The sequence below is a fragment of the Salarias fasciatus genome, chromosome 4 (genome assembly GCF_902148845.1).
Source record: "Salarias fasciatus chromosome 4, fSalaFa1.1, whole genome shotgun sequence".
Taxonomy (NCBI): domain Eukaryota; kingdom Metazoa; phylum Chordata; class Actinopteri; order Blenniiformes; family Blenniidae; genus Salarias; species Salarias fasciatus.
Genome location: NC_043748.1, coordinates 522,538 through 548,679, shown reverse-complemented (window position 1 = coordinate 548,679; position 26,142 = coordinate 522,538). Strand labels below are relative to the sequence as shown.

The following is a 26,142-nucleotide window of genomic DNA, read 5'->3' as shown; positions in this document are numbered from 1 at the left end:
TTATGCAAAAATTGAAATATTTCGGGTCCTTTTTGCATTGTTCTTTTTCATTTTAGGTACAAAAACTAAAATGATGAGCTGAACTTTAAAAGTATTTCCTATTTTTCTTCAATTGAAGTCATGATTCTCACAAATAGAGACAAAACTGTTTATAGCTTGATATTTAATTTAAATTTAATGCATATCATGTTGGTTTGCAGCAAAAAAAGAAATAGTAATACATTCCTTTAAAAAATATATTTACATAGACGCCTCTGTATTTAATTGCAAAGTTAAATTAACAAGACAATTAAATTTGTGTAACGTATTTTTTTTTCAGAATGTTTTTTCAACAATCTCATATTTAATTGTCCTTTCAAATGAGCTTTTATGCATTTTCTGTATTTATTTATATTGAGTCAAGAATAATGTTTGTGGAAAAGCAGCAGAACTGGTTTCTCAGTTATTTTCTCTGCGTGTTTGTGTTTTCAGTTGTGCGTCGGTTGAAGTAGAGAAATGAGCAGAGAGGAAGGCTGAGCTGGCGATTCTAAATAAAGTAGAAACCCTGAACCTTTCTGTCTGCCCGTCGAGTTTTCTCCAGGTTTGTTGAGAAGACTGAAGCTGTTGTTCTGCAGGACCTCAGGAGCCGCGCTGGAGGTGTGAATTAGTGAAAACGTGCATGTTGACGGCGGCAAAACGCCACATTTTCTCACTTTTCGCTCTATTTTGCGTCACTGAAAACGACGGTGTGTTGAGATTGCGTTTAGAGACTCGCTGCACCACCGCGTGCTGCAGAGTCCAGGCTTCGCGTTACAGGAAGCGGAAGGTCACGATGACCGAACAGGAGCCAGACCTCTTCTCCAGGCCGGAGTCACGGTTACAGCAGAAGAGCCGCGAAATAGAAGAACAACCTCCTGTATTTTCTGAATTAAACTCGTATTCATATCAGACCTAAATGAGATTCGAGGCCCCTCACACCATCTGGAGGCCGGCCGACACAGAAGCATCCAGAAAGGGTTCAGCTGGTCGCAGAGCTTCCTTTAATAAACCAACCAAGGAAACACAGGTTACAAAACCCTCTTTTACAATCACATGAAGCCTTTTCCTCCCTCTCCTCTTCTGAAAGCGCGATGGGAGCAGGAGATTTTGATTTTTAGCGTGTCGTCGTTTTCCTGACAGCACAAAAATAAAACGGAAAGGAAAAAAAAAACAAACTTTTGTCGCAGAAGTTAGCGGGGAGGGGAGGCGAGGCGGCCGTGGCTCTTCGTCCGAGCGAGCTCATCCTGGGACGGCGTTCGTCTCAAAGTGGCGTTTAGCGTCTGAGGCAGAAACACGAGGAGCTCAGGGTGGGGCCTCCGCTCAGACATTCAGACCCTGCTCCGGTCCCGTCGGGCCCTCCGCAACCCCCCCCCCCCATGGTCCAGGCGGGGGTCGCTTCGTCACCGCGGGGGGGCTGAGGGTCAGCGGGCGGCTCCGTGGGAGAAGCGCAGGTCCTGGTCTTTGGGGAACTCGGCGGTGGCGGCGGCGGCGGCGGTCAGCAGGCCGGCCTTGGACTCGGACGGGGGTTTGGGTGGAGAGTCCGCCACCCAGGGCGGGGGGGGCTCGGCCCTGGCCGGGGCGTCCACGGCCGGGGGGGGGTCCCCGCGGCCCTGCGAGGCCCCCGCTTCAGAGTCCTGCTGGGAGATGAGCTGCAGCAAGGCGGCGGCCACGGCGGGGCTGATGTTCTGGCCGGGCTGCGTCTCCGTCCCCGCTCCCGCCCCCCGGCCCGGGGCGGGCGGAGGCGGGGGGCCCGGCGGCGAGGGCGGGCGCCGGTCGGCGGACGGGGTCGCCTGGACGTCCCCGGGGGGGTTCTTTTTAGACGCTGCGCCATCTGAAGGGACAGGACACAACGTTAGACATGGAGACACGGGAAACACGGCGGCGCTTCTGAACCGTCGGGGTCAGGATTCCCTCTGGAGGCCTGAGTGACCTGACCGCGCGGGACATCCCCGCCTCCACCACTAGGGGGCGAACAGCACCCTGAGCACTGCTCCGCTCTCAGGCCTGGGAGTCTGGCAACCATCCATCAATCAATCAATCAGTTACTACTGATCAAATATTTAACTCAGTTCCGTTTTGGTTGTTTTTTTTTAATCCCCTTTAATTAGAATATTAGACATTATTCAAAAACTGATGTACGGGAATTTTAAGTATCAATAAAGTTGTGCACAACATGAGATCAGGAGCTTCCCCAAACTACGATGAGAAATGCTTTCCGAGATGTCACCAGGTGGAGGGAAAAAAATTAAGAAATAGAAGATAATCCAGTTTTATTCCACTTGCCAATCACATCTACCCCAGTGTGAACAGTGAAAAAAAAAACAGAGAGAGAGAGAGAAAGGGTGTGACAAACCAAAGTCGAAAGAAAAAAACATGCAGGTGAGATCTAAATATTGAAAACATTTATTTCCACTTGATAATTTATTAGACTTTCTCCATAAAGGCTGACATTACAGACCATTTAAAGCAACGTCGTCTCGCTGTGAAGAATTCATGACACCTGCTCCGTGATGGAAATGAGGCGAGGCGGGGAGGGGGGAGAAAATAAAAACAGAGATGGAACAGGGAGGAGGAGGGACCGTGAGGAAGGAACCAGGAAGCAGGAGGAACGGGGAAACAACACAGTGCGACTCGAAACCGTGAACACTCGGGCTTCTCCGGGGTTTATGGGAAACGCCGGCGACGTCCTTCGGCCTGTCCTAGTTCCCTGGGTCACCTGACAGCGAGCGCCCCGGGCTCTGATCCAACGCGCCTCGGCAATTTGACACCTCTGCTTTTATTGAGCGTTCTAACATGGGATTAAGGCTGACTGGAGCGGCGCCCGTCAGGCTCTAAAGACTAAACTTGCCCTTGCAATCAGTAGTAGAAGCGGACGAACCGCGAGTTAGTGCCTCCTCTGACTGGACGCCGTTGCTGTCGTCGGCCTGCTCGTCGCCCGGCGGCTTGATGATGTGGCCCAGGATGAGCGCCAGCAGGTTGGCCTGCTCCTCCTGGCTCAGCTGCGGCTCCCCGGGGGGCGGGGAGGGCTCCCGGGGCTCCGGGGGCGGCTCCGGGGGCTGGGCCGGGGCCGCAGGGGGGGCCGGCGCCGCGCCGCCGGGCCGGCTCTGGTCCTCTGGAGCCCCCTGCTGGTCGGAGGCCTCGTTGAGGCTGGACAGCAGCTGGCTGAGAGTCTCTGGGTTGGAGACGTTGAGGAGCTGGGCCACCTGGGGCAGGCTGAGGTCCGCTTGTCCCTGGAGCAGGTTCAGCAGCACCGCCAGCTCCGTCTGGTTCAGCTGCTCGGCGGCCACTCCCAGCCCTGAGCACACACACACACACACACACACACACACACACGAGATAATCAGGAGAAGAAAAGACACTTCTGCATGCTATTGGAGAAGTTACCTGTGATTTGTTTTGTTTTTCTCCACAAAAACTAATCAGCTCAAATCAACTTTATTTATATAGCACTTTATAAACAACTAAAGCTGGCACAAAGTGCTGTACAAAGACACAAATGTACATAAGTGCAAGAGTAAAACACATTAAGAACACAGAACAACAAAAAGCAGACACTAAAATAAACATTAAAAAAAAACCAAGGGCGGAGTCTCATCCTGAGTTAAAAGCCAGTGAATAAAAATGTGTTTTAAGATCTTTCTTAAAAATGGACAGTGAGGGGGCCTGTCTGATGGCAGTGGCAGCTCAGTCCACAGCTTGGGGGCCACAACAGAGAAAGCTCTGTCCCCTCTGAGGCTACGCTTGGACCTGGGCACCTCCAGGAGCAGCTGATCAGCTGATCTGAGGCACCATTTTGGGGACATTTCTTACTCAAATAACCTTTCTCTGAGGTTTCCGGTATCAGTCTGCTCTGGAGTCGCGTAAATTACATTCACATTTATCATTAAAAAAAAAACAAAAAAACAACTCTTTGTAAGGTCTAGAGCAGAACCAGGGGCTTTAATTTTGATGCTAATCAGAGTAAATCTGGAAAACACTGGAAAACTGTCTACCTTGACCTGTTTCCAATTCTGACATCTGGGAGTCCGTATGAAACTAAACGTCATTTAATTCACTTTATCTTCGACCGTTTTAGCTTCCAGTCTATGAAAGCTTCAAAATCTCGTTTCCTCGTCTGACTGACAACATAAAGTGTCATCTGCAAAAATCTGGCATCTGCTGAAGACGGACCTGCTGTCACTGTCAGGCTTCATGCATATGATGAAGTTTGATGTCGCTGCTTTTTCTACAGTTTTTATTAATTAATATTATCTGTGAGTTCTGGACCAGAGGAATGAAACCCGGCAGTATTTCAGTCAAGAACTTTCATAACTTCCCTCCCTGCTACTGAGTCCTGTTATGGGGGAAACAGGAAGTGCTGATCCGTTACCTGACAGCTCGCTCTCCAGGCCGGCGGCGCCGGCGGCGGGGGGTTTCCCGGGCGGGGGCGGCGGCGGCGGGGCGCCGGCCGGGCTGCTGGGGGGTCGGCTGTTCTCTCCGCTGGACGTCCCGGTGGCGTCTTTACGGGGCACTTTGGGCACAGGCACATCCTCGGGCAGCCCGCTCTGACGGGCGCGCCGCCGCTTCTTACTCCACAGCTCGTGACAGTCCTGGTGGTGAGGGAGGCTGCGGGAGGAGCGGGGAGACGCCACACGTTAAAACCAGCAACAATCCGCCATGTTTTCCAAACGGTCTGGTTCTACTTGGGGCGTCACGTTTGTGTAACTGTGGGTGGAAGGGGCTTCATTTCCCAGGTGGCGCTGTTGAGCCAATTTGCTGGCCATGTGTGTATTTCCCACGGAAAACTTTTTTTTTTTTTTTTTTTTTTGCGCACGCCAAGTTTCACGTCTTCTCTACAGCCTGAGGCGACGGGGGCTACTGACTCGGGCGGCGGCATCCTGCTGGGCTCCACGTCGCACAGGAAGTCGCTGAACAGAGCCTGTTCTGATGTGCAGCGCCGGGCCGGGTCCAGGGTCAGCATTCGGTCCAGCAGGTCCAGGGCGTTAGTGGGTAAACTGTGCGCACACACACACACACACACACGCACATAACTCAGAAGAGCTGACAGTGGCTTAGCGGAGAAAGAGCGTCGCCGATACGTACAAGGCAAACTCCTCGCGGAGCCGCCGTCTGTACTGCTTCTTGGGCTTCATGGTGTTGAAGAGGGGGAGCTTGATGACGTCCGGCCAGACGGCAGGACAGGGACTCCCGCACAGACGGCTGGGGGACGGGAGACGGCACGGTCAGTGGGGGGAGGGGGGCGTCTGGACACCGACCCCTCAGCGGAGGAACCCTCACCTGATGAGCTCCAGCTGCAGGAGCTCCTGGTTCGCCTGGAAGATGGGCTTCTTTGTGAAGAGTTCTCCCAGAATGCACCTGGGACGAGACAACCAGAGCACAGACACAGTGAGAAAAGGTCCGGCGTCGTGCTTATAAGTGTGAAGTCTGTTTAACTTTAAATCTAAAGTTTAGAGAAATCCTAACTCTGGCAGCAGTACGGGTTCACAAAGCGCTGCTGGTAGGTTTATACAAACTGCTGGCTTAAAAAAAAAAGAAAAAAAGATTTGCATAATGTGCTCTGAAAGTCTTTGAACAAAGTTGTATTCAGCAACAGTCAGGTGAAGAGAAAGATCAACAGTTTTCATGCCTGGCTGAGCTGAAGGCGCCTCCTGATCCCCACAGCAGCTCTCCATGTGCTACAAACAACCAGCCTGCTAAAAATACTGCCGGCCGGCATGTCTGCTCGCAAGGCAGGGAAAAAAAAAACAACCAAAAAAAACTTCAGCTACATCTGTTATTTATTTACTTCAATCAACGCTTGCGTCCACAATTCCATGAGAAGCATCAATCAGCAGTTTGCGGTAGAGTTAGCCGAGGTGGGCGAGAGGATGTGAGCCCCGGAGGACGGTGGGAGGAAGACGCAGCTACGATCAGTGGGTTTTGGAAAAAACGTAAAGCTCAGCTTTTTCTCCTCCACTCTGTGGGGATCGTGTTACTGGACTCATCTCCACACAAAGTTACTTTATGAAACTCACAATATGCAGACAGATGTGTTGTCAGGTGCTTTCATGACTCACCCGCAGCTCCAAACATCGATGGCAGGAGAATACCTCTCCTCGCCCAGCAGCAGCTCGGGGGGGCGGTACCAGAGTGTGATTACTTTATTAGTGTAGGGCCGGCTGAGAGACAAGGACAAAGACAAGACGATGAGGACACACTCACACAGCAGCCACGCCCCCCCAGAGCCCCAACAGCTCAGCTGCTGCCGCTGGTAAAGGGCTCCATCTAGTGGAGAGACGGTGCAACAGCAGCAAGGGAACCGGAGCCAAAGCTCCTGATGAAGCTTAATCACAACTTCAATCATCATAAACACTTTTAATCAAGCACTTCCAGGAAACCTTATATTAGGGAGGCTCACACACACACACACACACACACACACACACACACACACACCATAATCTTGTGACTTACCTCTCCTCTGAATTATAAAGACGAGCCAAACCGAAGTCGGCCAGTTTTATCTGACCTCTGCACAAAGAAACACAGATAAGCCATGTGAGATAAGAGGAACAACAACACGGTCGGACAGAGCAGCAACCCGAAAAGAAAAACACGTGATTCTGAAGAAGCCGCTTCCTTTGTGTGCGGATCATCGCTCTGCTGAAGTGATACTGAATCGGTTCACTCACACAACAAATGAAAAGCACTTTTAGAAAATGGAAATCATAATGGCGACTGTTCGTTGTAGCGTAGCAAACCAGTATGTGCAAACGCTGCAGCCAAAAGGCGTTTCGGTAATCAGCGTCTTGTTCTTGACTGCTGGTGGAGCTGACTTTATTTGAGCATTCGACAGTTAGTCTGGATGTGCAAAACGTACGAGTTAACCATCTGTGAACGGCTGCATTTATTTCAAACTGTGTGCTTAGATACTGCGAATCACGCTCCTAATGAACGTTGCGGCACAGCGCTGCTCGAACGCTTCTCATCAAACCCCAGACGTTCAGCTCCTCACCTGTTGTTGAGCAGAATGTTGGAGCATTTGATGTCTCTGTGCAGGAAGTTGTTCTTGTGGCAGTAGTCCAGGCCCTCCATCAGCTGGCGCATGAAGCTGCGCACGTGTTCGTGGGAGAACTGGACCAGGCCCGACTCCAGCAGGCCCATCAGGTCGTGGTCCATGTACTCAAACACCAGGTAGAAAGCACCTGGAGGCAGAGGGGAGCGTCTTCAGCACCGAGACTCTCGGATCACGAGGGTAGGAGGAGTGGGTGTGAGACCAGAGCATCTTCATTTATCTTAAAACATTTAACTTAAAGAGGAGTAACATTTGGACGAGAAGTTGAAAACTTGCAGTGTGAGTCGACAGAAAGTGTGAAAAAGTGCAACCAGTCGAAGCACAATGTGAGGAATTTTTTTTTTCCCTCCAAGCTTCAGGTCAGAGAGCAGAAAACTCACCGCTCTGCATTCAGTCTGTGAGGAGCTGTTCAAGTGAGTCAAACTGCAAACATCGCAAACTCATCTGCTGCCAAGTGACTGCAGAGCTGGTTTCTTTATGGGTGTTACTTGTTGTGTTTTCAGAGCAGACCCGGGGCGCTGAGGGCCCTGTGTTCGTCCCCGGACATCAGTAAGAAACCAGCATGATACACGTGGTGCAGACCGCTCTGCGTCCGGCCGGCTCACCTTTATCCTTCTTAAAGTCCAGGGCGTCCTGCTTGTCGGTGACGATTTCCTTCATGTTGACGACGCTGCGGTGTTTGAGCTGCCGCAGGATCTTGATCTCTCGGATGGCCGTGATGGGGAAGCCCTCCTTTTCATTGTCCAAACGCACTTTTTTCAAAGCCACCAGCTCACCTGGCGTGAAGGGAGAACACAGACCGCCGCGTTAGGTGGTTCTACCGCATGCTCCTGTCGGGACACTGAGACAGGCTGACATGGAGCGTCAGACAGAAGACACGCAGGACATTCCCTCACCGGTGTCTTTGTCCTTGGCCTTGTACACTTGGCCATACGTTCCTTCTCCTATGATGCCGATTATATCAAATTTATCGACGCAGCGTTTGCCCCAGTCGCTCTGGGTGTGCTTCCGCTCACCGTATCGCGGGCAGCAAATCCTGGAAAAACCACGGAAAAGGACAAAGAATGAGCTTTTCTGTGGCGATAACGAGAGTGGAGAGAACAGCGAGTGGACAGGCAGCGAAACACTGACTTTGGTCTCTTCTTAAGAACAGGTGCGGGCAGCATCGGGACATGGCGGACGGGGGACTGCGGAGGTGAGGCGTCTCCTCCGGGAAGCGTGGGCGGGAGGGGAAGGTCGATGAGCGAAGGCCGGCTGCGGAAATCTTTCTCCCTTCTCGACGGCCTCTGAGGCGGGGTGGACTTCTTTGGACTGATCAAGCAGAACACAAGTTTTAAACCCAACGACTGCGACTGAGAGAGGAAACAGCAGAAGATGTTTGCCTGGGAGAAACAGCGTGTCTGTTGGGCTCTCTCACCTGTCCTGAGCGTTTCCCAGCAGTGCAGGCGGTAAAGGCAGGGGTGGCAGAGTCGACGTCTTGTGGAGCTGTGTCTGGCGAGCGGGGCTGCGTGCAGGAGCTGAGGCCGCCGCCGGCGATTTGGCCTGGGACGCCGTGGCGGCCGTCCCGGGATGAAGGTTTGATTCGGCCTGAGGCGGCGGCGGCGGCGGAGCCTGCGCGGCGGGAACGGGCGGCACGGGCGGAGACGGCTGAGGAGGAGGTGCGGGAGAGGCGGCCGAGGAGGAGGGGAGAGCAGCGGTGACCTGGTCGGCCGTGCTGGGAGCGTCCTGCGGCGTCGGCACGGTGGGCGGCGGCGGAGGGTCGGCCGCCGCCGCCGAGTCCTCGGACTTGGCGGGCCTCGACGACGAAGCTGTGGCGGCGGCCGCGGCCTTGCGAGCCGCCAGCGGGAGGGGGGACGCCGTGCCGCTGGCCCGGGCGGCCGCCTCGGCGGCCTGCAGCTCCTTCTTCCTGCGACTCAGCTCGGCTCCTAAGCTGGAGTTGAGAGGCAGGCGGGAGGAGGGCGGCGAGCGGCTGGCCTGCCGGCTGCTGTGGGAGCTGCCGCCCAGCCCGGCCGACGACGCGTGCCTCTTACTGCGAGAGCGAGACGAGGAGCGGCGGGAAGAGGAGTAATGCAGAGGGGAGCGGCTCCTGGAGCGGCCCGAGCGCCTGCAAAACACACACACACACACACACACACACACACACACACACACACACACACACACACACACACACACACAGGATAAAACAATCTATGAGGGAGATCCAAGAAATATAAACGTACATCCCTGACTTTCTGAAAATATGATGGGAGAGTTGATGAGAACTTGATATCAACACTTCACCACAAATGAAGTGACTCTAGACGTCATGATACTGAAAGAAAACCATGTCGCTGCTTCACTGACAAAATAAAAAAAATAATGTTTTTCTATAGGTTACATGTTACAAGTAGCACAATTACTGACTGACCCTCCAACAAGATGAAATTAATGCTGAATAAGAGGAGCTCAGCCTGGTCTGTCTATATGTGAGGCAGACTGGCTTTTCCATTTGATAAAAAACTAAAGTTGATTAAAGTTAGTCGAAGCTTTTCAAACCTTTTGGAGTGTATTTGTTGGTTTATAACTTCCAATAGCTCTGTTTTGAACATAAGCTTATTATGATGGGAGAAAATAACCACATAACATATGGAAAACCATTAAATGTGTAAAACTAATTACTAGTACTCAACTTTTCCTCTATGGTTTTATGAGACTGATGTCGTTCCCTGAATCATCTATGGTCTTGATAAGCATGATCCCCAAACAAAAACATATACAAAAAATTAAAATTAAAATAATGATTTGTGCAACCATCAGACTAGAGGAAAAGCACTGCTGTCACAGTATAAAGATGTGAAGCCACACTTTACATCATTAGGACACTGTGGTGGGACTGCAGTCAGTTATGACAGTCTCATTAAATCTTTTAAAACACCAAACTAACACCAAGAGTTGACTTTTCCACATCAATATTAAAATAAGGAAGGATCCTGAAGGTTACAGGAGACGGACAAAGGAAAACTTTAATGGTCTGCAAACCTTTTCCCAGTCACCAAAAATGGACATTTAGCATAGTTGAAGTCAAACACCTGGAATGAGCCCACTCCTAAACCTACTTGTCTTGACATAACTTTCATTCTTTCTACTCTGCAGCTTTGGTTTCGTTCTGTAGTGAGAGATTCAGAGAAGATGCAGATATTGATCCCTGCTCACAGCTGAAAGTCTTTAACGGTTTGCTCTCAAAGTCCAGTTGGTCTTATGGTTTAAAACAGTTCAGGTAAAGCAACCTGGATCATAAAACGTGGACTTCTGACATGTGTTTATAGAAAATGCGTGCTGTCTGATACGCTGTAGTATCAACAGGTGTCAGGCTGTACTCACCGAGACACGGGGCTGGTGCTGGAGGACCTCCTGCCTCCATACGGGCTGATGGATCGTCTTCTTGAGTACGGGCTGGCGTCCCTCTCGAAGCTGGAGGACCTGTGTCTGCTGCCATAGGGACTGTCTGATCTCTGCCTGCTGCGGCGAGACACGTCCCCGTACGGGCTGGGGCTCTGCTGGGCGGCCCTCCTCCTGGAGTAGCCGTCGTCCCCCTGCTGCCCGTACCCGCTGCCAGGGGGGCTCTCGCTGCCAGCCCCTCTCCTGGGGCTGGGGGACAGGGCGGAGCTGGCGGCCCTTCTCCTCGGGCTCCCCCTGCTAGAAGACTTGCCCTTGGGGCTGGACTTGTGGCTCTTGGAGGACTTGTGGTGGGTCCGGTCAGTCCGGCTCCTCTGAGAGGAGCTGCCGCCGCCCTCTCCCCGGGTCTCCCTCCTCTGCTGCCGGTCCTTCCTGGACTTCCCTGAGCGGCTGCTCTCCTTGCTCCTGGATGAGGACGTGGAGGAGGTAGTGCTCCCGACGCTGGCCGAGGGCTGCACCTGCGTGGAGAGCAGCATCTCCCCGCGTTTAGAGTCCCCCTCCAGCTGGACCTGGCGCTTGGACGAGGAGCCCGAGGAGGCAGACTTGTCCTTGCTCTTCCCAGAGCCGACTTTCTCATGGTCTTTGCTCTTTTTCTTGTACCCACGCTCCCCATTCCCAGAGTCCCTCACCTTGTTGGGGTCCTTGGGCTTTTTCCGGGAGTGTCTGTGGCCCCTGATCTCTCTGCTCTCGAGCTCTGGAGCGACCTCCTCCCTGTCGTAGTCCGGGGACAGGTCCAGGCGGTCCCCGAGCCCCCGCTCGGACGGCCGGGAGGACGGCGGGTCGGAGAAAGTGTCCGAGTCGGAGCTGATATCGTCGTACTCCACCAGAGGCTTCAGCGCGTTGACGCCAGGAGGCGCCGTGTCGCCCAGGGTAAAATCCACGGATCCCGGTGCCGCCAACGAGTCCCGGTTGTGTTTGGCCGATTTATGCCTTTTGCGTTTGGTAGAAGACATCGAAGACTTTAACTGCACCTTCCCCTCTCGGCTCGTCATGTCTCCCGCGGAGGCGTGAGGCGGGCCCGGGGTCTGGTGGAGCGCACCGCCGCTGCTCGAGTCCGGCTTCCTCTTGGTCCCATGGTGTCGGTCCGAACCAGGCATCCCTCACGCCGGCCTCGGTGCCTCTGGTGCGACTGGGCCTTTGGTGATCCACGCAGTTCATTCACATGAGAAACTGTTGGCCGGTCCCGAGGTGCCACAAACAAATGTAGCCAAAGCAGAAACAAGACACGAAAAGACAGAAAACAAACACACCAGGCCGCTCCGCGTCCAGTCCTGCTTCACAGCCGATTCATTCCGCCGACATCTCCAGCACAGTCCGGCAAAGAACAAAAAAATAAGAAGGCGGTTCTCCGGAGCGGCAGGTCCTGTACTTTACTCAGTAAATGGAGAAAAATATCCACATTATCGGAACATAGTGGTGTCGCCTCCGTCTCAGTGCAGCTAGCACGGCTAGCTAACGCTCTTCAGTTAGCGAGCTGTCTGGTGAAAAAGAAAAAAAGTCCCTTTGTGAAAGCTGTCCTTGTCCGGTGCCAAGTTAAGTAAAGGTGTTTTTATTCCACAGAATGACGCTCTTTGCGTTCAGAAACAAGCAAAACGCCTTCATTAGAAGGCGCTCGCTTCTCCAACAAATTGAAAACTTGACCCGGTTGGTACTGTTTACATGTTCCCTTTAATGTAACTTTTATCCCCTATAAATTCAATATTGATAAGAAATCATAGTATTTTCGTGTGCAGTAGATGTTCCAGTTTATTATCAATGGCTCTGGAAATCAACCAGGCCTATATTTAGGGCGATGCTGGTGGATTTAGTATGATCCACAGCCCTGTCTGAAGGAGACTACAAACGCCATTGTGGCTCCTGTGACTAGCAGCTTCTGCGCACAGCGGAACGAGCCGGAAGCCGGAGTGCTGCCAATCACGGCCGTATCCTAGCAACACCCTATCACCACGCAGGGCCCGCCTACTGTAGTCGTGGTGGTGCGACAGCGTCGTAAAGCGAAGGTAAATACAGCAATTTATTCAATTATATCATTTGTTTTATCCCGTGAAGTATCACAACATTTTCAAAATGACCCGACGCATTTGAAAAGAACACAGAACTTGTGTCATCGGACTATGTGGTGAGTTTAAAACTTAAAACTGGCAACGAGCCGTAAAATGGTTTGATCACCATCAGACCAGATGCAATGCCTGAATTGATTGTGTTTATAAATTTGAATATCGTCCAATATTCATAGATCTTTATAAAAAAAAAAAATAGTATGTCTGGATCCTGTTTTTCTTGCGTGAAATAGTTTAAATGCAAAGGATGTGACTGGACTTCATTAAGAGATATGACTTTACAGAACCCACAACAACTTTGAACACATTTCATATTTGAACACATGAGCACACACATGCAACGTAAATAAAATGAGTACATTAGATTTTCAGGGTTTTTGCCTCACAACTATCAAAACGTTCTTTTATTTCTCTCATTTCCACTTTTAAAATGATGGGCCTGAGGGAATTTGTGGTTAGAGAACAAATATTGGGTAAGTAGTTTCACCATATGTCATAAAATTATAAACTTAGAATATGGTCCGAGACAAAGACCACATACTTGAGAGAAGCGCTGGTTGAATGAAGTTCAAAATGAGTTGAAGTTTAATTATTTTACTTTGTTTTCCTGTATGTCAAGCTATATTTTCAGTTTGAATAAATGTCCAAATTTTGTGTAACAGAGTAACAACATGCATAGACTTGATGTCAAGTCTTGAGACACAAGTCTGCTGTTCAGTTTTGTTATTGGAATATTAACATCCACAGACACGGAGAAAAATTAGTCACTTATCCCTTATAACAAGAATTTTCATAAACTGCATTTTCTTTCTGAATTTTAATAAAATAGCCAAACTAGAAGTTGATTCATATGTGACTAAATATACGTTTGTTTTTTTTGTTTTTGGTACTGATGGATTTTCAGGAGATTGTGTGATTGCAAAAAAGTAGTTATACATGCTAAAAGAAAGAAAAAGCACACTTCTGTTGGTCTTTACTGGGAACTTCTTCTCACTTTTGAAAATGGAAACAGACTGAGATGATGATGAGATGCTTACATCTTGCTGCAAATCTGATTTGTCAGTTATTACCTGAAGCAACACTTTTATATTGCGGTGAGGTGTTTTCTTCCAGCAATATCTTTCAAAACAAGTATTTTTGTTGTTGTTGTTTGCTTAACAATCGAATACCTTGTACTCATACCTTTTACTCCTGTCACTGCTAACAGAACTTGGCACATAACTCTAATAACCATCACTCTTAGATAATTTATGAGATCAACAGAATTTAAAAACTACCAGAAAGCAGACTAACAGATCTTTGCCTCCAGAAATACTAGTTATTATAGTTGTTCACCGGATTTCCTTAGTAGAACCTTCCAATCACGAGTCTCACCAGCATGTATCACAAGAGCTTTTCAGCATCAGGGCCACAAAGTGTTATTAAGTGACTAATTTTGAAAGTTTAACAACTTCTTGGGGAAAGGGCCTGAAGCATTCTCTCAAAGTACATTTACAGAGTTGTAAAAATTAAAATCCAGGCAGTCTAGTAAATGTGTTGAAAAAATGTTTTATAACTTTGTTCAGAAAACTGAACGGAACTGGAGCAGTCTTCACATTATTCATGGCAAAAGATGATGAAATACAAACATAACCCTTAAATGTGTCAGTGTGTGGTTTGCAAGGAAATAAGAAATAATAATAATAAATAACTAAAATTGAGGCTGTGGACCACAGTGGAGAGAATTCTGCTGTCCTGTTTCAACTCCGTGGTTCTTTTTCTTTTGAACTATTTGTATAATTTCTATCACACATTATTTATTCCCTGTGTGCCACTGCAGTTCACATGCAGTTCATGTGGTCCCTCGGATCATGGACATATTTACTGTAGACGCAGTAAAATACTGGAAGGACGACATTGAACTGTTGTCAAGCGTGCGTCGCCGTTACGTCGTATGACGAAGGACGTTCTGCACACTGATTGGACGAGCTGTCCGTGTTGGGGCGGGGCCAATAGAAAAGAGGAAGTGGTTATTTCCTACTGCAATAACAAAGTTGGATGTTTGAGACAAATAAATGTGATAGATTAGAGTTATTTCCCACCTATAAACCCCACTGCTTGTATACATGTTGTCACTGAACCTTTGATAGTATCTATTGTACAGAGGAGGGTCTCAAAATGAAAAAAAACCCGAGAATTATTCGAGACATTTAATGGATATATTAAGTGTTAAATGCATAACTAGTACTACTTCCGTCATTGTTATGCAGATTAAACCTTCTGTTTATGGAGAGATTTAAAGGTATTCCTCAAAAATGTGTTGAAAGGTAATTAAAAGGTTGCCATCCCATTTTACAGTTCATCTAGGGAAAAACTAATATATATAAATCTATATATATATATATATATATATATATATATATATATATATATATATATATATATATATATATATATATATATATATATATATATATATACATATAGTTGCTTACTTTTTGGCTGCCAGATCCCATTACTGTTGTGCTATTGTGTGGATGGATGGAAAGCTGTGGCTATAGGGGAGGAGGAGGAGGAGGAGGAGGAGAGGAGGAGGAGGAGGTGAGGACGACCCCAGCAGAAGATAAGAGAAGTGGCTTATTGGCTCGCTGCTGCCTGTAACCCATATTTTATCACAAACAAGAGGGCCTGTCGTCTGTGTTACAGGCCGAAAAAACGCACGGAGCGGACGGTAGCATGGTAATCGCGGCGAGGGCCCGGATCTGCGTTTCACTGCGCCTCCGCCGAGTCCACTGAGTCCCGGTCACCGGAGTCCGACATGGGGAAGGAAGTGAACGGCGTGTCGCGGAGCCGGTTTGAGGTGAGCGGAGCTCGGACACTGGCTGACAGTCAGTGACACCCGTCCGGCGGAGCCTGCCCCGGCCCCGCCGGGACGCGGGCCTGCGGTGATTCCGGGAGAAGTGCGCTGTTTCGCTGGGGCTGTTCGCGCAGCTTCCGCACTCGGCTGTTTGGGATTAGGTCAGGCTCGGTTTGTTTTGCCCAAACGGCTGGCGGCCGCCGCTCGCCGTGTCATTTCGCTAAAAACACCCGCTGGCGTGTGTCGGTAAGCGTCGCGACCGGAGCTCGAGACGAACGCGGGGCTTCCGGCGGGGGAGGCTCGGAGAATGTTGTCCTCGTTTTTCCCCTGCTTCGTCAAAACAAAGACAATGAGGCTCCATGGAGCACGCCGAGGACGGCTCCAGCACAACACCCACACGCTCCCCTCCAGACCCGGGTCTTCCGCACACAGCACGGCGCTGCCGGGGCTTTTTGCAGATGTGTGCGGGGGTTTGCGGGGCTTCGTGCTGGTTTTGCGGGGCTGTCTTGTCTGACGAGCCCCGGTTGTTGTGTTTGCCCATGGCCGCTGCAGCGGAGGGGGCCTCGGGTTGGAACTCCTACCTGCACCCGGTAAACGGGACCAGGAGTCCCGAGCTGCTGCAGTGCAACACGTACCGACACCCACAGTACAGCAGGACGGGCACCACCTGTGTACACACACACACACACACGAACACACACACGCCACAGTGTTGTTGTTTGCTGCTATTGATCATAAACTTTGTGTCGCAGCCTGTCTGGATGGTCTGGCTGGAAAACTTGTGCGCTTCCGGCCGGTGACATTGGCCCGGGCCGCGCGAGCGCCTCGCCGTTGTTTAATCCCCGCCTCGCGTGGGATTTGTGTGTGGTTTTATTTATTTTTAACGGTGCAACAGCTGACGACTCAGAAGACTCAGGCCGTTACCTTCTGGCCCGACAGCTGCGGCGGAGCCGCGGCGTCAAGCCGCCCCGCTCCCCGGCCGGAAGGCGCAGGAGGAACGCCGCCGGCACTTCAAAATAAAAGCACACTCATCCAGCTGGATGCAGTCTTGATGCTGAAGCACATCTGAGTCTAATGATGATGGTCTTACCAAGCACGGCCCAGTAAGGAGACTGGCTGCAGTCCAGCGCCTTGCAGCAGGCCGACAGTTCCCAGACATTCACCGTTTCCCTTGAACGTGAATTTGGTTTAGTCATATTTTTAATTTGTGATCTGATCTTTTTTTGCTTTTATTGTACATAATTGTGATTGAAATTCCTCCATGAATAAACCTGTTATGACCAGACAAACCACGAAATAAATGTTCGTCGGTAAACCTTTTATCTCCTAACAGTCACTTTTTATCTCTTTACTGCGTTTTATCATTTTCACCATAGTGATATTGAAGTCTACATTCATAAACTACATCAAAAACTTTTAAATTGTCACAAACATAAGTAGTCACCTGCAAAAGCTTTATTATTCTGATAACTACAAATTATAATCGTCTGGAAATATCATGTTGCCACTCATAGTTTAAAAACTACATCCGGTATTAAAGCCTGTGTTTTGTGCGCTCGTTTCATGTTGTTACGCTGGACAGAGCTGATTATGTCAGGTTTTATTGATTTCAGAGAGGCTGCTTGTCTGTTTTGTGTGACCTGTGTTTCACCCATTGTTGTAAGGTTGAATAGAAAATCAACACAGCCTGTTCAGGATAAAAATAAAAACAACTGATATACAGACAATAATTTAAAAAATATTTTTTGTTTTAGACTTATGTTTGATGTATTAATATTTTATAAATTAGTGTTATGAACTTTTTAACCACATTGCTGCACTGCGTGAAATGCCACTGCGTTTCTAAAGGAGCCATGTTGAGCAGCAGTCGACGAGCTTTACTTTGAAAGGAGCTGGCGGAAGTTGTGTTGATTCCCTGCTGCCCAGTAGATGTAATCTGTTGTGTAGCAGCTCCAAACAAAAGACCACAAAAGCCTGAAAATGTGGAGTGAGTGATGGCTGCAGATCGTGTTCCTTCATGAAGACTAATGAGTAAATAGAAGCAGCTTTTAGCCTGATAGTCTGACTTGTTTGGTTGGTTTGGTGTGTCTTTATATAGATTACTGACTCTGAATCACAAAAAAAATGTTAAAAAAAATATTTATAGTTAAAGAATTAAATCACTAGCAGTGTGAATCTCAGACACACCCGCAGGTCACAGCCACATGTCTGAATTACAGCAGTTTGATTTGAAATCATTTGTTTCTTTTACAAAACAAACATGGATTTTCCCAAAATATATCCCAGGTCCTGTTTTGCTGTGCAGTTATCTTTAGCTGCAAGTCACAGCTTGGCCAGCCTTTTTGTGTGTGTGTGTGTGTGTGTGTGTGTGTGTTCCCCACTGCATCTCTGATTATAGCTGACCACTGGAGAAAACATAATGCCCACATTCATGCAGCATCAGGTTCATTTTATGTTAGATGACAAAAGGGGACAGTGTGCGCCCGTCGACCACGCGCATCTGCTCCTTTGGAAAGGGCCCGGGATTATTTGGCCCGGAGAGGCGCTGTGGAAGGCGAGCTGTCAGAGTCGATTTGCCCCAAATCCAAACAGCCAGTGTCTGTCGCCTTTTACTCCCTCAAAGTTTGGGCGTGTGCGCTGGCAGCCAGCCCCTGCTCGGACAGCTGTGCGCACGCCGAGCGGCGGCAACATAGAAAGGCTCTGACCCCGAGCCGGCTGGCGTTCTGAAAGGTCCACTCATTAATTTCAACTGGCAGCCTCGTCAGCTCGGGTTCTGAAGATATTCTGTAACCGAACAATGAAAATGGGAGCTATAAATTACTCCTTTTGTTTCCAGTGGGTTTATTTTGGAAGGGTGATATTAGTACCTAAGCGCATCTTGTCACAGATGTTTGCTCCTTGTAAATAATACGTGCCTTCCTTCACTTTTTATTTACATGCCAAAGCTCCTACCCCTCAATTATCCCTCCCCTGACTTAGATTTATCGTTCTAAATCTTTTTTTGGTGGGGGGTGGATCGAGCCAGATGTTGCTTCCTTCGCCTCGTTGTGACCGACGAGGCTCCCGAGCATCACCGCCTCAGCAGGAGGAGTGTGATGTCCCGAGCAGCCCCCAGCTGTGAATCCGCATTTTAATAAATGTTAATTTCTGGTTTCTTTGTGTGCCGAGACTTTCCCCTCCGCCTGGATTACGGACTTGTGTTTGTGCTCACGCAGCATGTAATTATTTGTGCGGAAAAATCCATTTGCTGGAGCCCTTCGTCACAAGAGTCGCAGAAGATGTATCGTGGCTAATTCCAGCGGCGCTCGGTGCTTACTGGTGCAAACGCAACGCCGTAAACTACAGAGGAGCCGACAGAGAATGGGAGGGCAGGAGAGAGATAAGATGAAAGCAAAGGCCGACAGGACAAAGTCTTATTTTGCTCTGAAGACACAAACCGGTGTCTCCGGCTCTGCTTTATATTCCTCCCCCTCTGTGACACCCAATCCATCTCTGATGATGAGATTACCCTCGTTTATCCCCGGCGGTGTGTCGATCCCGTCCCTGAGTGAGGTGAGGGGGTGGGAGGGACGGAGCGGGGGCTCCGGCCGCGGCGAGACGGGCTGCCAGGACTGATCCTTCTCCTCTGCGTCCTTTCAGATGTTCACCAACAGCGACGAGGCCGTCATCAACAAGAAGCTGCCTAAAGAGCTGCTGCTACGGTGAGCGGCGTCCACGCCGGTCGGGCTGTGTTTTGACGTGGTCAAACTGGCTCGGCGCCTCTAAACCGTCCCTCCGTCTGTCTGTCTTCCAGAATCTTCTCCTTCCTGGACGTGGTGACGCTCTGCCGCTGTGCCCAGGTCTCCCGGGTGAGTCCGTCCTCCTGTCCGTCTGCGGGTCGTTTTACAATGAGCCCGACTCTAAAAGTCTTGTCCCGTCCCGCCTCGCAGTCCTGGAATGTTCTGGCCCTGGACGGCAGCAACTGGCAGCGAATCGACCTCTTTGACTTCCAGAGGGACATCGAGGTGAGAAAACCTTCCAGCTCGCTCCGGCTTCGTGGTTTCCGGAGTCCCGTCGCCGCAGACTGAGCCGACGGCTCTCCGTTGCAGGGTCGGGTGGTGGAGAACATTTCAAAGCGATGCGGGGGGTTCCTGAGGAAGCTGAGCCTGCGGGGCTGCCTGGGCGTGGGGGACAGCGCCCTGAGGTGAGTCTGGCAGGAACGCCTTGCTCCAGTTAGGATCCTGGGACGAGCCGCGAGCGGCGCAGGCGCCACTGACGTCACGCCGCTCTTCTGTCTCGTCTCCGCAGGACTTTCTCGCAGAACTGCAGGAACATCGAGCTGCTCAGCCTGAACGGCTGCACCAAGATTACCGACAGGTAGGGACGCCGTTCCTGCCGAAGGGTCTCTGTCTGGCGTCCTCTGCTCTAAAGCGGCCTCTGTCTTCCTGCCCTGCAGCACGTGTAACAGCCTCAGCAAGTTCTGCCCGAAGCTGAAGCACCTGGACCTGGCCTCCTGCACCTCCATCACCAACCTGTCTCTCAAAGCCCTCAGGTGTGTGAGCTCCCAGTCCATGCCTTCCACAGCATGGCAGAAGATCTCAGCTGGATATGTAGCCGTTCTCCAAATCGCCGTTTCTGAAGCTCTTCCTCTCGTCTCTCAGTGAGGGCTGTCCCTTGCTGGAGCAGCTGAACATCTCCTGGTGTGATCAGGTCACGAAGGACGGCGTCCAGGCCCTGGTGCGCTGCTGTCCGGGCCTCAAGGGACTTTTTCTCAAGGGCTGCACGCAGGTACTCACCGCGGAGTCTCCTCATGAAATGAACTCGCCAACGTTCTCTACGAGATCTGCATCAAACTCTATGGGATGAATCTGCTGCTGTGATTCTGCTCATCCGATGTGTAAAGTTCACATTATTTTGAGAGCACTGTGGATTTCTCTCCTCCAGCCGGGTTAACGTGGCTTCACATGTGCTTTTTAGATAATTGGTGACGCTAAATTGCTCATAGGTGTGAATATGTGTGATTAATGTGCTCAATCTGTTGGGGCTTCACACTGTTTTCCACCCATTGACATCGGCTGGGATCGCTCCAGCTCCGCACCGCTCATGGATAACGAAAAAACACGTTATCGAAAAACACTGAAAATGGCTCGTATTGTCCTGGTATGCTTTAAAAAAAGACACGAGGCTCTTTTTTTGTTCTGTCGTTCTTCCCTCTGCAGCTAGAAGACGAGGCTCTGAAGCATATTGGAGCTCACTGTCCAGAGCTGGTCACACTCAACCTGCAGACGTGCTCAGTAAGTATCGCTGCAGGCTGCTTCACCTTAGCTGTTACATTCTGATGAACGCTGGGCTCCAGACGCTGAGGGACGGGGGGACGCGGCGGGGACGAGTTCGAGCAGCAGCGCTGACACTTCTTCCTCTGGGTTTCCGAGCAGCAGATCACGGACGAGGGCCTCATCACGATCTGCCGGGGCTGCCACCGCCTGCAGTCGCTGTGTGTGTCGGGCTGCGCCAACATCACGGACGCCATCCTGCACGCCCTGGGACAGAACTGCCCCCGCCTCAGGTGCACCAAGACAGTGGATTATGGAAAAATGTGAAAGTGTCACGTGACGGGCCCGTCTTCGTTCTGTGAGCAACACCTCCGCTTCCTTTGTGTCATTCTGTGTTATTTTCCTCTCCTTCAGAATATTAGAAGTGGCTCGCTGCTCTCAGCTGACAGACGTGGGCTTCACTACATTAGCCAGAGTGAGTGCCGCGGCGGCCCGGGGACACTGAGACCGTCTTAATCAGGAGTTTTATCGTCTCTGCGCCGGGAACAAATGCATTTATCTCATTTCCTGTTTGCAGAACTGTCACGAGCTTGAAAAGATGGATTTAGAAGAATGTGTGCAGGTAATTAAATTACGCCCGAGCCGCAGTTTTCTCTGAGATGAGCTGAAACCCGTCCTCACCGTCTCCCTCGCTCTGCAGATCACTGACGGCACGCTCATCCAGCTGTCGATCCACTGCCCTCGTCTGCAAGTCCTGGTGAGTGTGTGTCGCTCCCCACGTCAGCAGACGGCGCGCTCCCGTTAGCGGTCAGCTGATCCCGTCTCCCCGCAGAGTCTGTCCCACTGTGAGCTGATCACCGACGACGGGATCCGGCACCTGGGCAGCGGACCCTGCGCCCACGACCGCCTGGAGGTGATCGAGCTGGACAACTGCCCCCTGATCACAGACGCCTCGCTGGAGCACCTGAAGAGCTGCCACAGTCTGGACCGCATCGAGCTCTACGACTGCCAGCAGATCACCCGCGCCGGCATCAAGAGACTCAGGGTGAGGGCGCGGGCCGCTCGCCGTCCTCGGCGTTTTCCAGCTCGCCGCCATGTTTCTGTCGGCTCTGCAGGCCGCTGCTGTTTGTTGATGTAAAGTAGACAAAACTGTTTCTCACCAAACGTGTTTATTGACACGAACCCTCTGGCTTTAGAAGGCCACATCTGCTGTGTATCCACGGCGCAGAGCCCACACGCTAAACCCTGAAGCCAGCCGCTCTGTCTGCTCGGAGAGCCTCACTTAATATCAAAATGCTGAAGATCTGGTGATTTAATTAAAGCGAAATATAACATAATAAGCGGGAGCCTGGGATATGGGTTAAACACGGCTCTGTTGGTGTTTTTGAGGCTCTCCAGTTCGGCCTGATCTGATACGAAGCAGACTGGTTAAAATCCACATCGCTGCATCGTCCAATAGCTTCTGGCCACCAGTGACAGACAAATGACACAAATTTGTGCTTTTTGTTTTTTTGTCCTAATGAAACTTTGGCATCTGAGTCAGCTCTCCGCCCACAGCCGGTGATGAATCCCGGCGAAGCTGAGAAAAACAAGCCGTCTCCTCCGTGGCACGGAGCGAGCGCTCCCTCCTGAGCTCCCCGTTCCACCTCCAATTCAAAGAATAGTCTGTATGGGGGGCTGCAGGCCGGGCGGGGCTGGTTCGGTGGTTCAGGAGCGTGAGCGGCTCTCTGGATGTGGCGCGGTGGTTTCTGGGACGCTCCCGGTAACGCCCTCTCGCTCGTCTCTCTCCACAGACCCATCTGCCTAACATCAAAGTGCACGCGTACTTCGCCCCCGTCACTCCTCCGCCCTCGGTCGGGGGCAGCCGCCAGAGGTTCTGCCGCTGCTGCGTCCTGCTATGATGCAAAGACAACGCCCCCCTCCCCCCCTCTGTCCCCGTGTCCCCCTGTACACACACCCCAGCAAGCCTGCTGCTTGACCTCCCGACCTACTGTCCCTCCCCCCGCCACGGACTCCATGCTGGTGTGTGAAACCCCCCCCCCCCCCCACGGAGCTGCAGAGAGAGGGAGACAGCCAAACAACGCTACAGGGTCTTGGGTAACTTTCCCCAAAAAAACATTCTCAATTCACCCAATCTCACACACACACACACACACACACGCACACACACACACGCACACACACACATCAGGTTTCAGCATAAGCTGATGTGCAGCGCACACACACACACACACACACACAGATTAACGCTCATAAGAATGTCAGCACATTCCTGGTCCTGTGTTCACTGGACACGTCAGTATTACAGAGAGGGTTATGTAAAAACGGGATTTGCCGGCGAGCGGTTCAGACGCCGGCGCAGCCCCTCGCAGTAAAAGCAACTGTCCTGCATTCGAGACAGATTACACAGACTTTTTTTTTTTATTATTATTATTTTAGAGAAGCGGAATATCAAAGCGACCGGGTAATCCCCCCCCACCACCCCCACCCCAAACCCGACGAGCCCCTCGGTGTTGAAGGTCACCTCACAGCTACCTCCAGACAGAAACTGCACTCGAGTACAGACCAGTGTTCGCTTGGCTCCGCAGGCTGTTTGCTCAGAAATGGGAAAAGTAGAAGAAAAAAAAGAAGGGGCAGCATTGTAGCCGGTTAACTGCCAACACCACACACACACACACACACACACACACTCACACACAGAAAGCAGCAGAAAGCCTTTTATTTGTTTCTTTCCTCTCTATTTTTTTCTAAGACTTGCAGCTATTTGCACTTACAGTAAAGCAATGATGAGACACTTTACAACAGCAACAAAAAAAAAACACCATCTCGGATTTGAAGACTGGCATTTTTACTAACGACACAGGAGCATCCTCACGCACTGCGCTCGCCGCCGCCGCCGCCCTCCTCGCCTCTCTCTGTCCCTCCGTTACAATCAGACGCTTCAACTCACCGAACAGACAAACCTGGAATATTTTTCTAAGAAAAGGAGAAGAAAAAAAAAACCAAACAAAAGAAAAAAAGAGGACACCCATTAAAGATCCAGACGTGGGGACTTGAAAAGATGCCAAATGTTGCATGTAACAGCTCTAGTTTTCTAAAAGTCTCCTTGTAAATAAGTGAGGGCTGTGGGAGCGAGAGGAGACCCGGCGGAGGCGGCCCTGGAGGGCCCGACGCCGGCTCCCCAAACCCTCAACAGCAGGAAATCAAGAAAAAACAAACAGAAACAAACCTTTTTTTTCTGACAGAAGAAGAAAACTGGATTCAGGCGTCGCCACACGGACCCCTGCCGTCAGACCAGGACGATGGAAAGAAAAGCCAACTGAAAACAATCAGATGCGTCTATTTTCACTTCAGTTTGATTCCCTTTGAGCTGCTCTCCTGCTTTTTTTTTTTTTTCTTTTTGAAACATTGCTGGTGCTTCCAGCGATGAGGACTTGGCGAACGCGCCGCGGTGGAATGGCACGCCGGGAGTGGACGCTCCTGAACTCCCATGAGGCCTTGCAGGGGGACGGAGTGGCTCCCGGGACCTCCTGACTGGATCCGCCAGCGCACAACTGACAGATACGATGGATGTGGTGACTCTAGCCGAGGCGCATCGAAGCCTTTTCCTTCCGGATCGTCCTGTCCTGCACTCACACCTGCTTTACTCTCGTCTCTCTTCTTCCCATTTAATTTTATGAACGTGTCTTTTTAAGCCTCTTCCTTTCTCCTCCGGACCTCTTTGCAGTTCTTTTCTTTTTCTTTTTTTTTTGCTGTGGTTTTGGACTCTGCCTGCTTTGTGTTTGAAGTCTTGAGTTCAGTGTCTCCATGTTTGAGTCCTCTTCACTCTCCACTCGTCTGTTTTTCTTTCAGAGTTTATTGTTACTAAATGTCCAGAGTGGAGCCTTTTGTGCGAGGGAAGTGTCGACGCCGGTGCAATTGTAATAAACGTTAAATGTGAGTTTTTCTTTTTTAAATGTGAGTTGAAGGTGGCGTGTGGTGGAGGATCTACTTACTGAATGTTTTCATCGGGGGGGAGAGAAGGCTCCTCGGGCATTGCGTGCCGCTTTGGCAGAAAGGTTTTTCTCTTCCTTTTCCTAAATTTTCTCGCCCGGCTTCCTTCAGACGGCCTCTGCGCTCTGTCCTGGCTGAAGACGATGGACTATCGATCACCCTCCTCTGTCGGACGCTGTCGTGTGATTTGACGGCTCGGATAATGCCGGCGGAGGTGAATCCGGCCTAATCCAGCCTGATCTGTTTTGTTTGAACGGGGCTTTGCGCAGGATTAGGGGAAGAGCCAAGAGTCGAAATGGAGCGGAGATGTAATGTGCTCTTGTCTCTTGTCTGCGGGGTTAAGAGGCCCGGGATGTGACACCTGCTGGTCCCCGTCATGCAGCATGTGGCAGGAGCTGAGTCACCGTGCAGCTGCAGACGCTCTGACAAGGCAGCCTGGGCTTGGAGGATTTTCATATTTGCAAAAGGAGGAGAGAGAAAAAAAAAAGAAAAAAAAACAACAAAAAGCCCATCCTGAGTTGTTTCATGGTACAAAACACTACATTCTCTTCACAGCTGCACGGCGGACGTTCCTCTCTTCTCCACGCCGTCGTCCTCCGACGCCTCTGTGTCTCCAAGTTTACACAAAGAAGAGGAGCCGCCGGCGCTCCGGATCCGTTTTTTCAGACACGTTCAGTCCCAAACACTGGAGCAGGGTGCAGGATTAGAGGTGTGTTCAGGGGTGATCGACACCCCAGAAAAAATTTCAACAACAAACAAAAAAAAAGTTTCGACAATGACTGTAGTTTATATAATTACTGTAAATCTTTTCCTCTTTTTCTTTATTTCTTTTCTTTTTTTCTTTCTTTTTTTTACTATTAACCGAAATAAATGAATATGTACGTATGAATAAATATATACCTATATTATTAAGACGTGTCCCTGTGTGTGTTGGCCTGCTTGCGGTGTGACGGTAGGGGGCAGTCATGAGCCAGCTGCTGCAGCCGGAAGCTGCAGTTTGGAGCAGGATGGGGTTTATCACTGTTTCATTCAGCATTACTTTATAAATGTTTTTGAGAAGGATGAACATTTCATGGTGGTGTTGGGTTGTAGTGTTGGAGGAACCTTTAAATTACCAACTTGATGTTCTGTTTAATACCAAAAAAAAGGTTGAAACACTACCTTAGATATATAAAACGACCAAAATACATTGATTTGAAAACTCCATAAATCATTTTTTTTTAAAAGAAATCAAAACAAAACATTTAAACTGAGGCATTTTTTACCGTTTTGCTGAAGTATTTGCTCTTCTTGAAATTTAATAACTGCAAAATATCACTTGAAAGCCGGGACATGTCGTGTTTGCCCGTGTGTGGCCTCAGTTTTTTTTTTTTTTTTTAATAACCGAGTTTGTGTGGGAAGTGGAGAGAGGAGCTGCTGGAGGCCCTTCACTGCAGCGCCGTGCCCTGATGGATGCAGTGGAGGAAGATTTTCCCTGAGAAACACAAGGAG

At 50.2% G+C, this 26,142-nt stretch overlaps 2 protein-coding genes across 2 annotated transcripts; one reads left to right on the top strand and one right to left on the bottom strand.

Annotated features, from left to right (window-relative positions):
- Positions 1–1,074: 1,074 nt before the first annotated feature.
- cdk12 (cyclin dependent kinase 12) lies at positions 1,075–12,382 on the bottom strand. Its single transcript, XM_030089658.1, has 14 exons — positions 10,436–12,382; positions 8,490–9,176; positions 8,204–8,383; positions 7,969–8,108; positions 7,678–7,848; positions 7,013–7,202; positions 6,472–6,528; positions 6,075–6,176; positions 5,296–5,373; positions 5,101–5,217; positions 4,881–5,012; positions 4,388–4,623; positions 2,867–3,313; positions 1,075–1,849 (listed from the first exon to the last, which is right to left on the bottom strand). Exons 1-14 carry the CDS (start codon positions 11,605–11,607, stop codon positions 1,440–1,442), a joined length of 4,119 nt encoding a protein of 1,372 aa, XP_029945518.1. The 5' UTR covers positions 11,608–12,382; the 3' UTR covers positions 1,075–1,439.
- A 2,756-nt stretch (positions 12,383–15,138) lies between these two features.
- On the top strand, positions 15,139–25,220 carry fbxl20 (F-box and leucine-rich repeat protein 20). Its single transcript, XM_030090225.1, has 15 exons — positions 15,139–15,409; positions 19,046–19,107; positions 19,200–19,254; positions 19,336–19,410; positions 19,495–19,589; positions 19,694–19,762; positions 19,842–19,937; positions 20,047–20,173; positions 20,605–20,679; positions 20,821–20,951; positions 21,073–21,133; positions 21,236–21,280; positions 21,359–21,415; positions 21,491–21,703; positions 22,452–25,220. Exons 1-15 carry the CDS (start codon positions 15,368–15,370, stop codon positions 22,557–22,559), a joined length of 1,311 nt encoding a protein of 436 aa, XP_029946085.1. The 5' UTR covers positions 15,139–15,367; the 3' UTR covers positions 22,560–25,220.
- Positions 25,221–26,142: the final 922 nt, after the last annotated feature.

Bases quoted from the DNA above. Each gene is read 5' to 3' on its own strand.
- fbxl20 (XM_030090225.1), top strand. From the start codon at position 15,368: ATGGGGAAGGAAGTGAACGGCGTGTCGCGGAGCCGGTTTGAG. The intron at 20,680-20,820 runs GTAAGTATCGCT...GTTTCCGAGCAG, and splicing joins TCAACCTGCAGACGTGCTCA to CAGATCACGGACGAGGGCCT. The intron at 21,134-21,235 runs GTGAGTGCCGCG...TCCTGTTTGCAG, and splicing joins GCTTCACTACATTAGCCAGA to AACTGTCACGAGCTTGAAAA.
- cdk12 (XM_030089658.1), bottom strand. From the start codon at position 11,607: ATGCCTGGTTCGGACCGACACCATGGGACCAAGAGGAAGCCGGACTCG. The intron at 6,529-7,012 runs GTGAGGAGCTGA...TTCTTTGTGCAG, and splicing joins AACATTCTGCTCAACAACAG to AGGTCAGATAAAACTGGCCG. The intron at 3,314-4,387 runs GTAACGGATCAG...GTGTGTGCTCAG, and splicing joins CCTGGAGAGCGAGCTGTCAG to GGCTGGGAGTGGCCGCCGAG.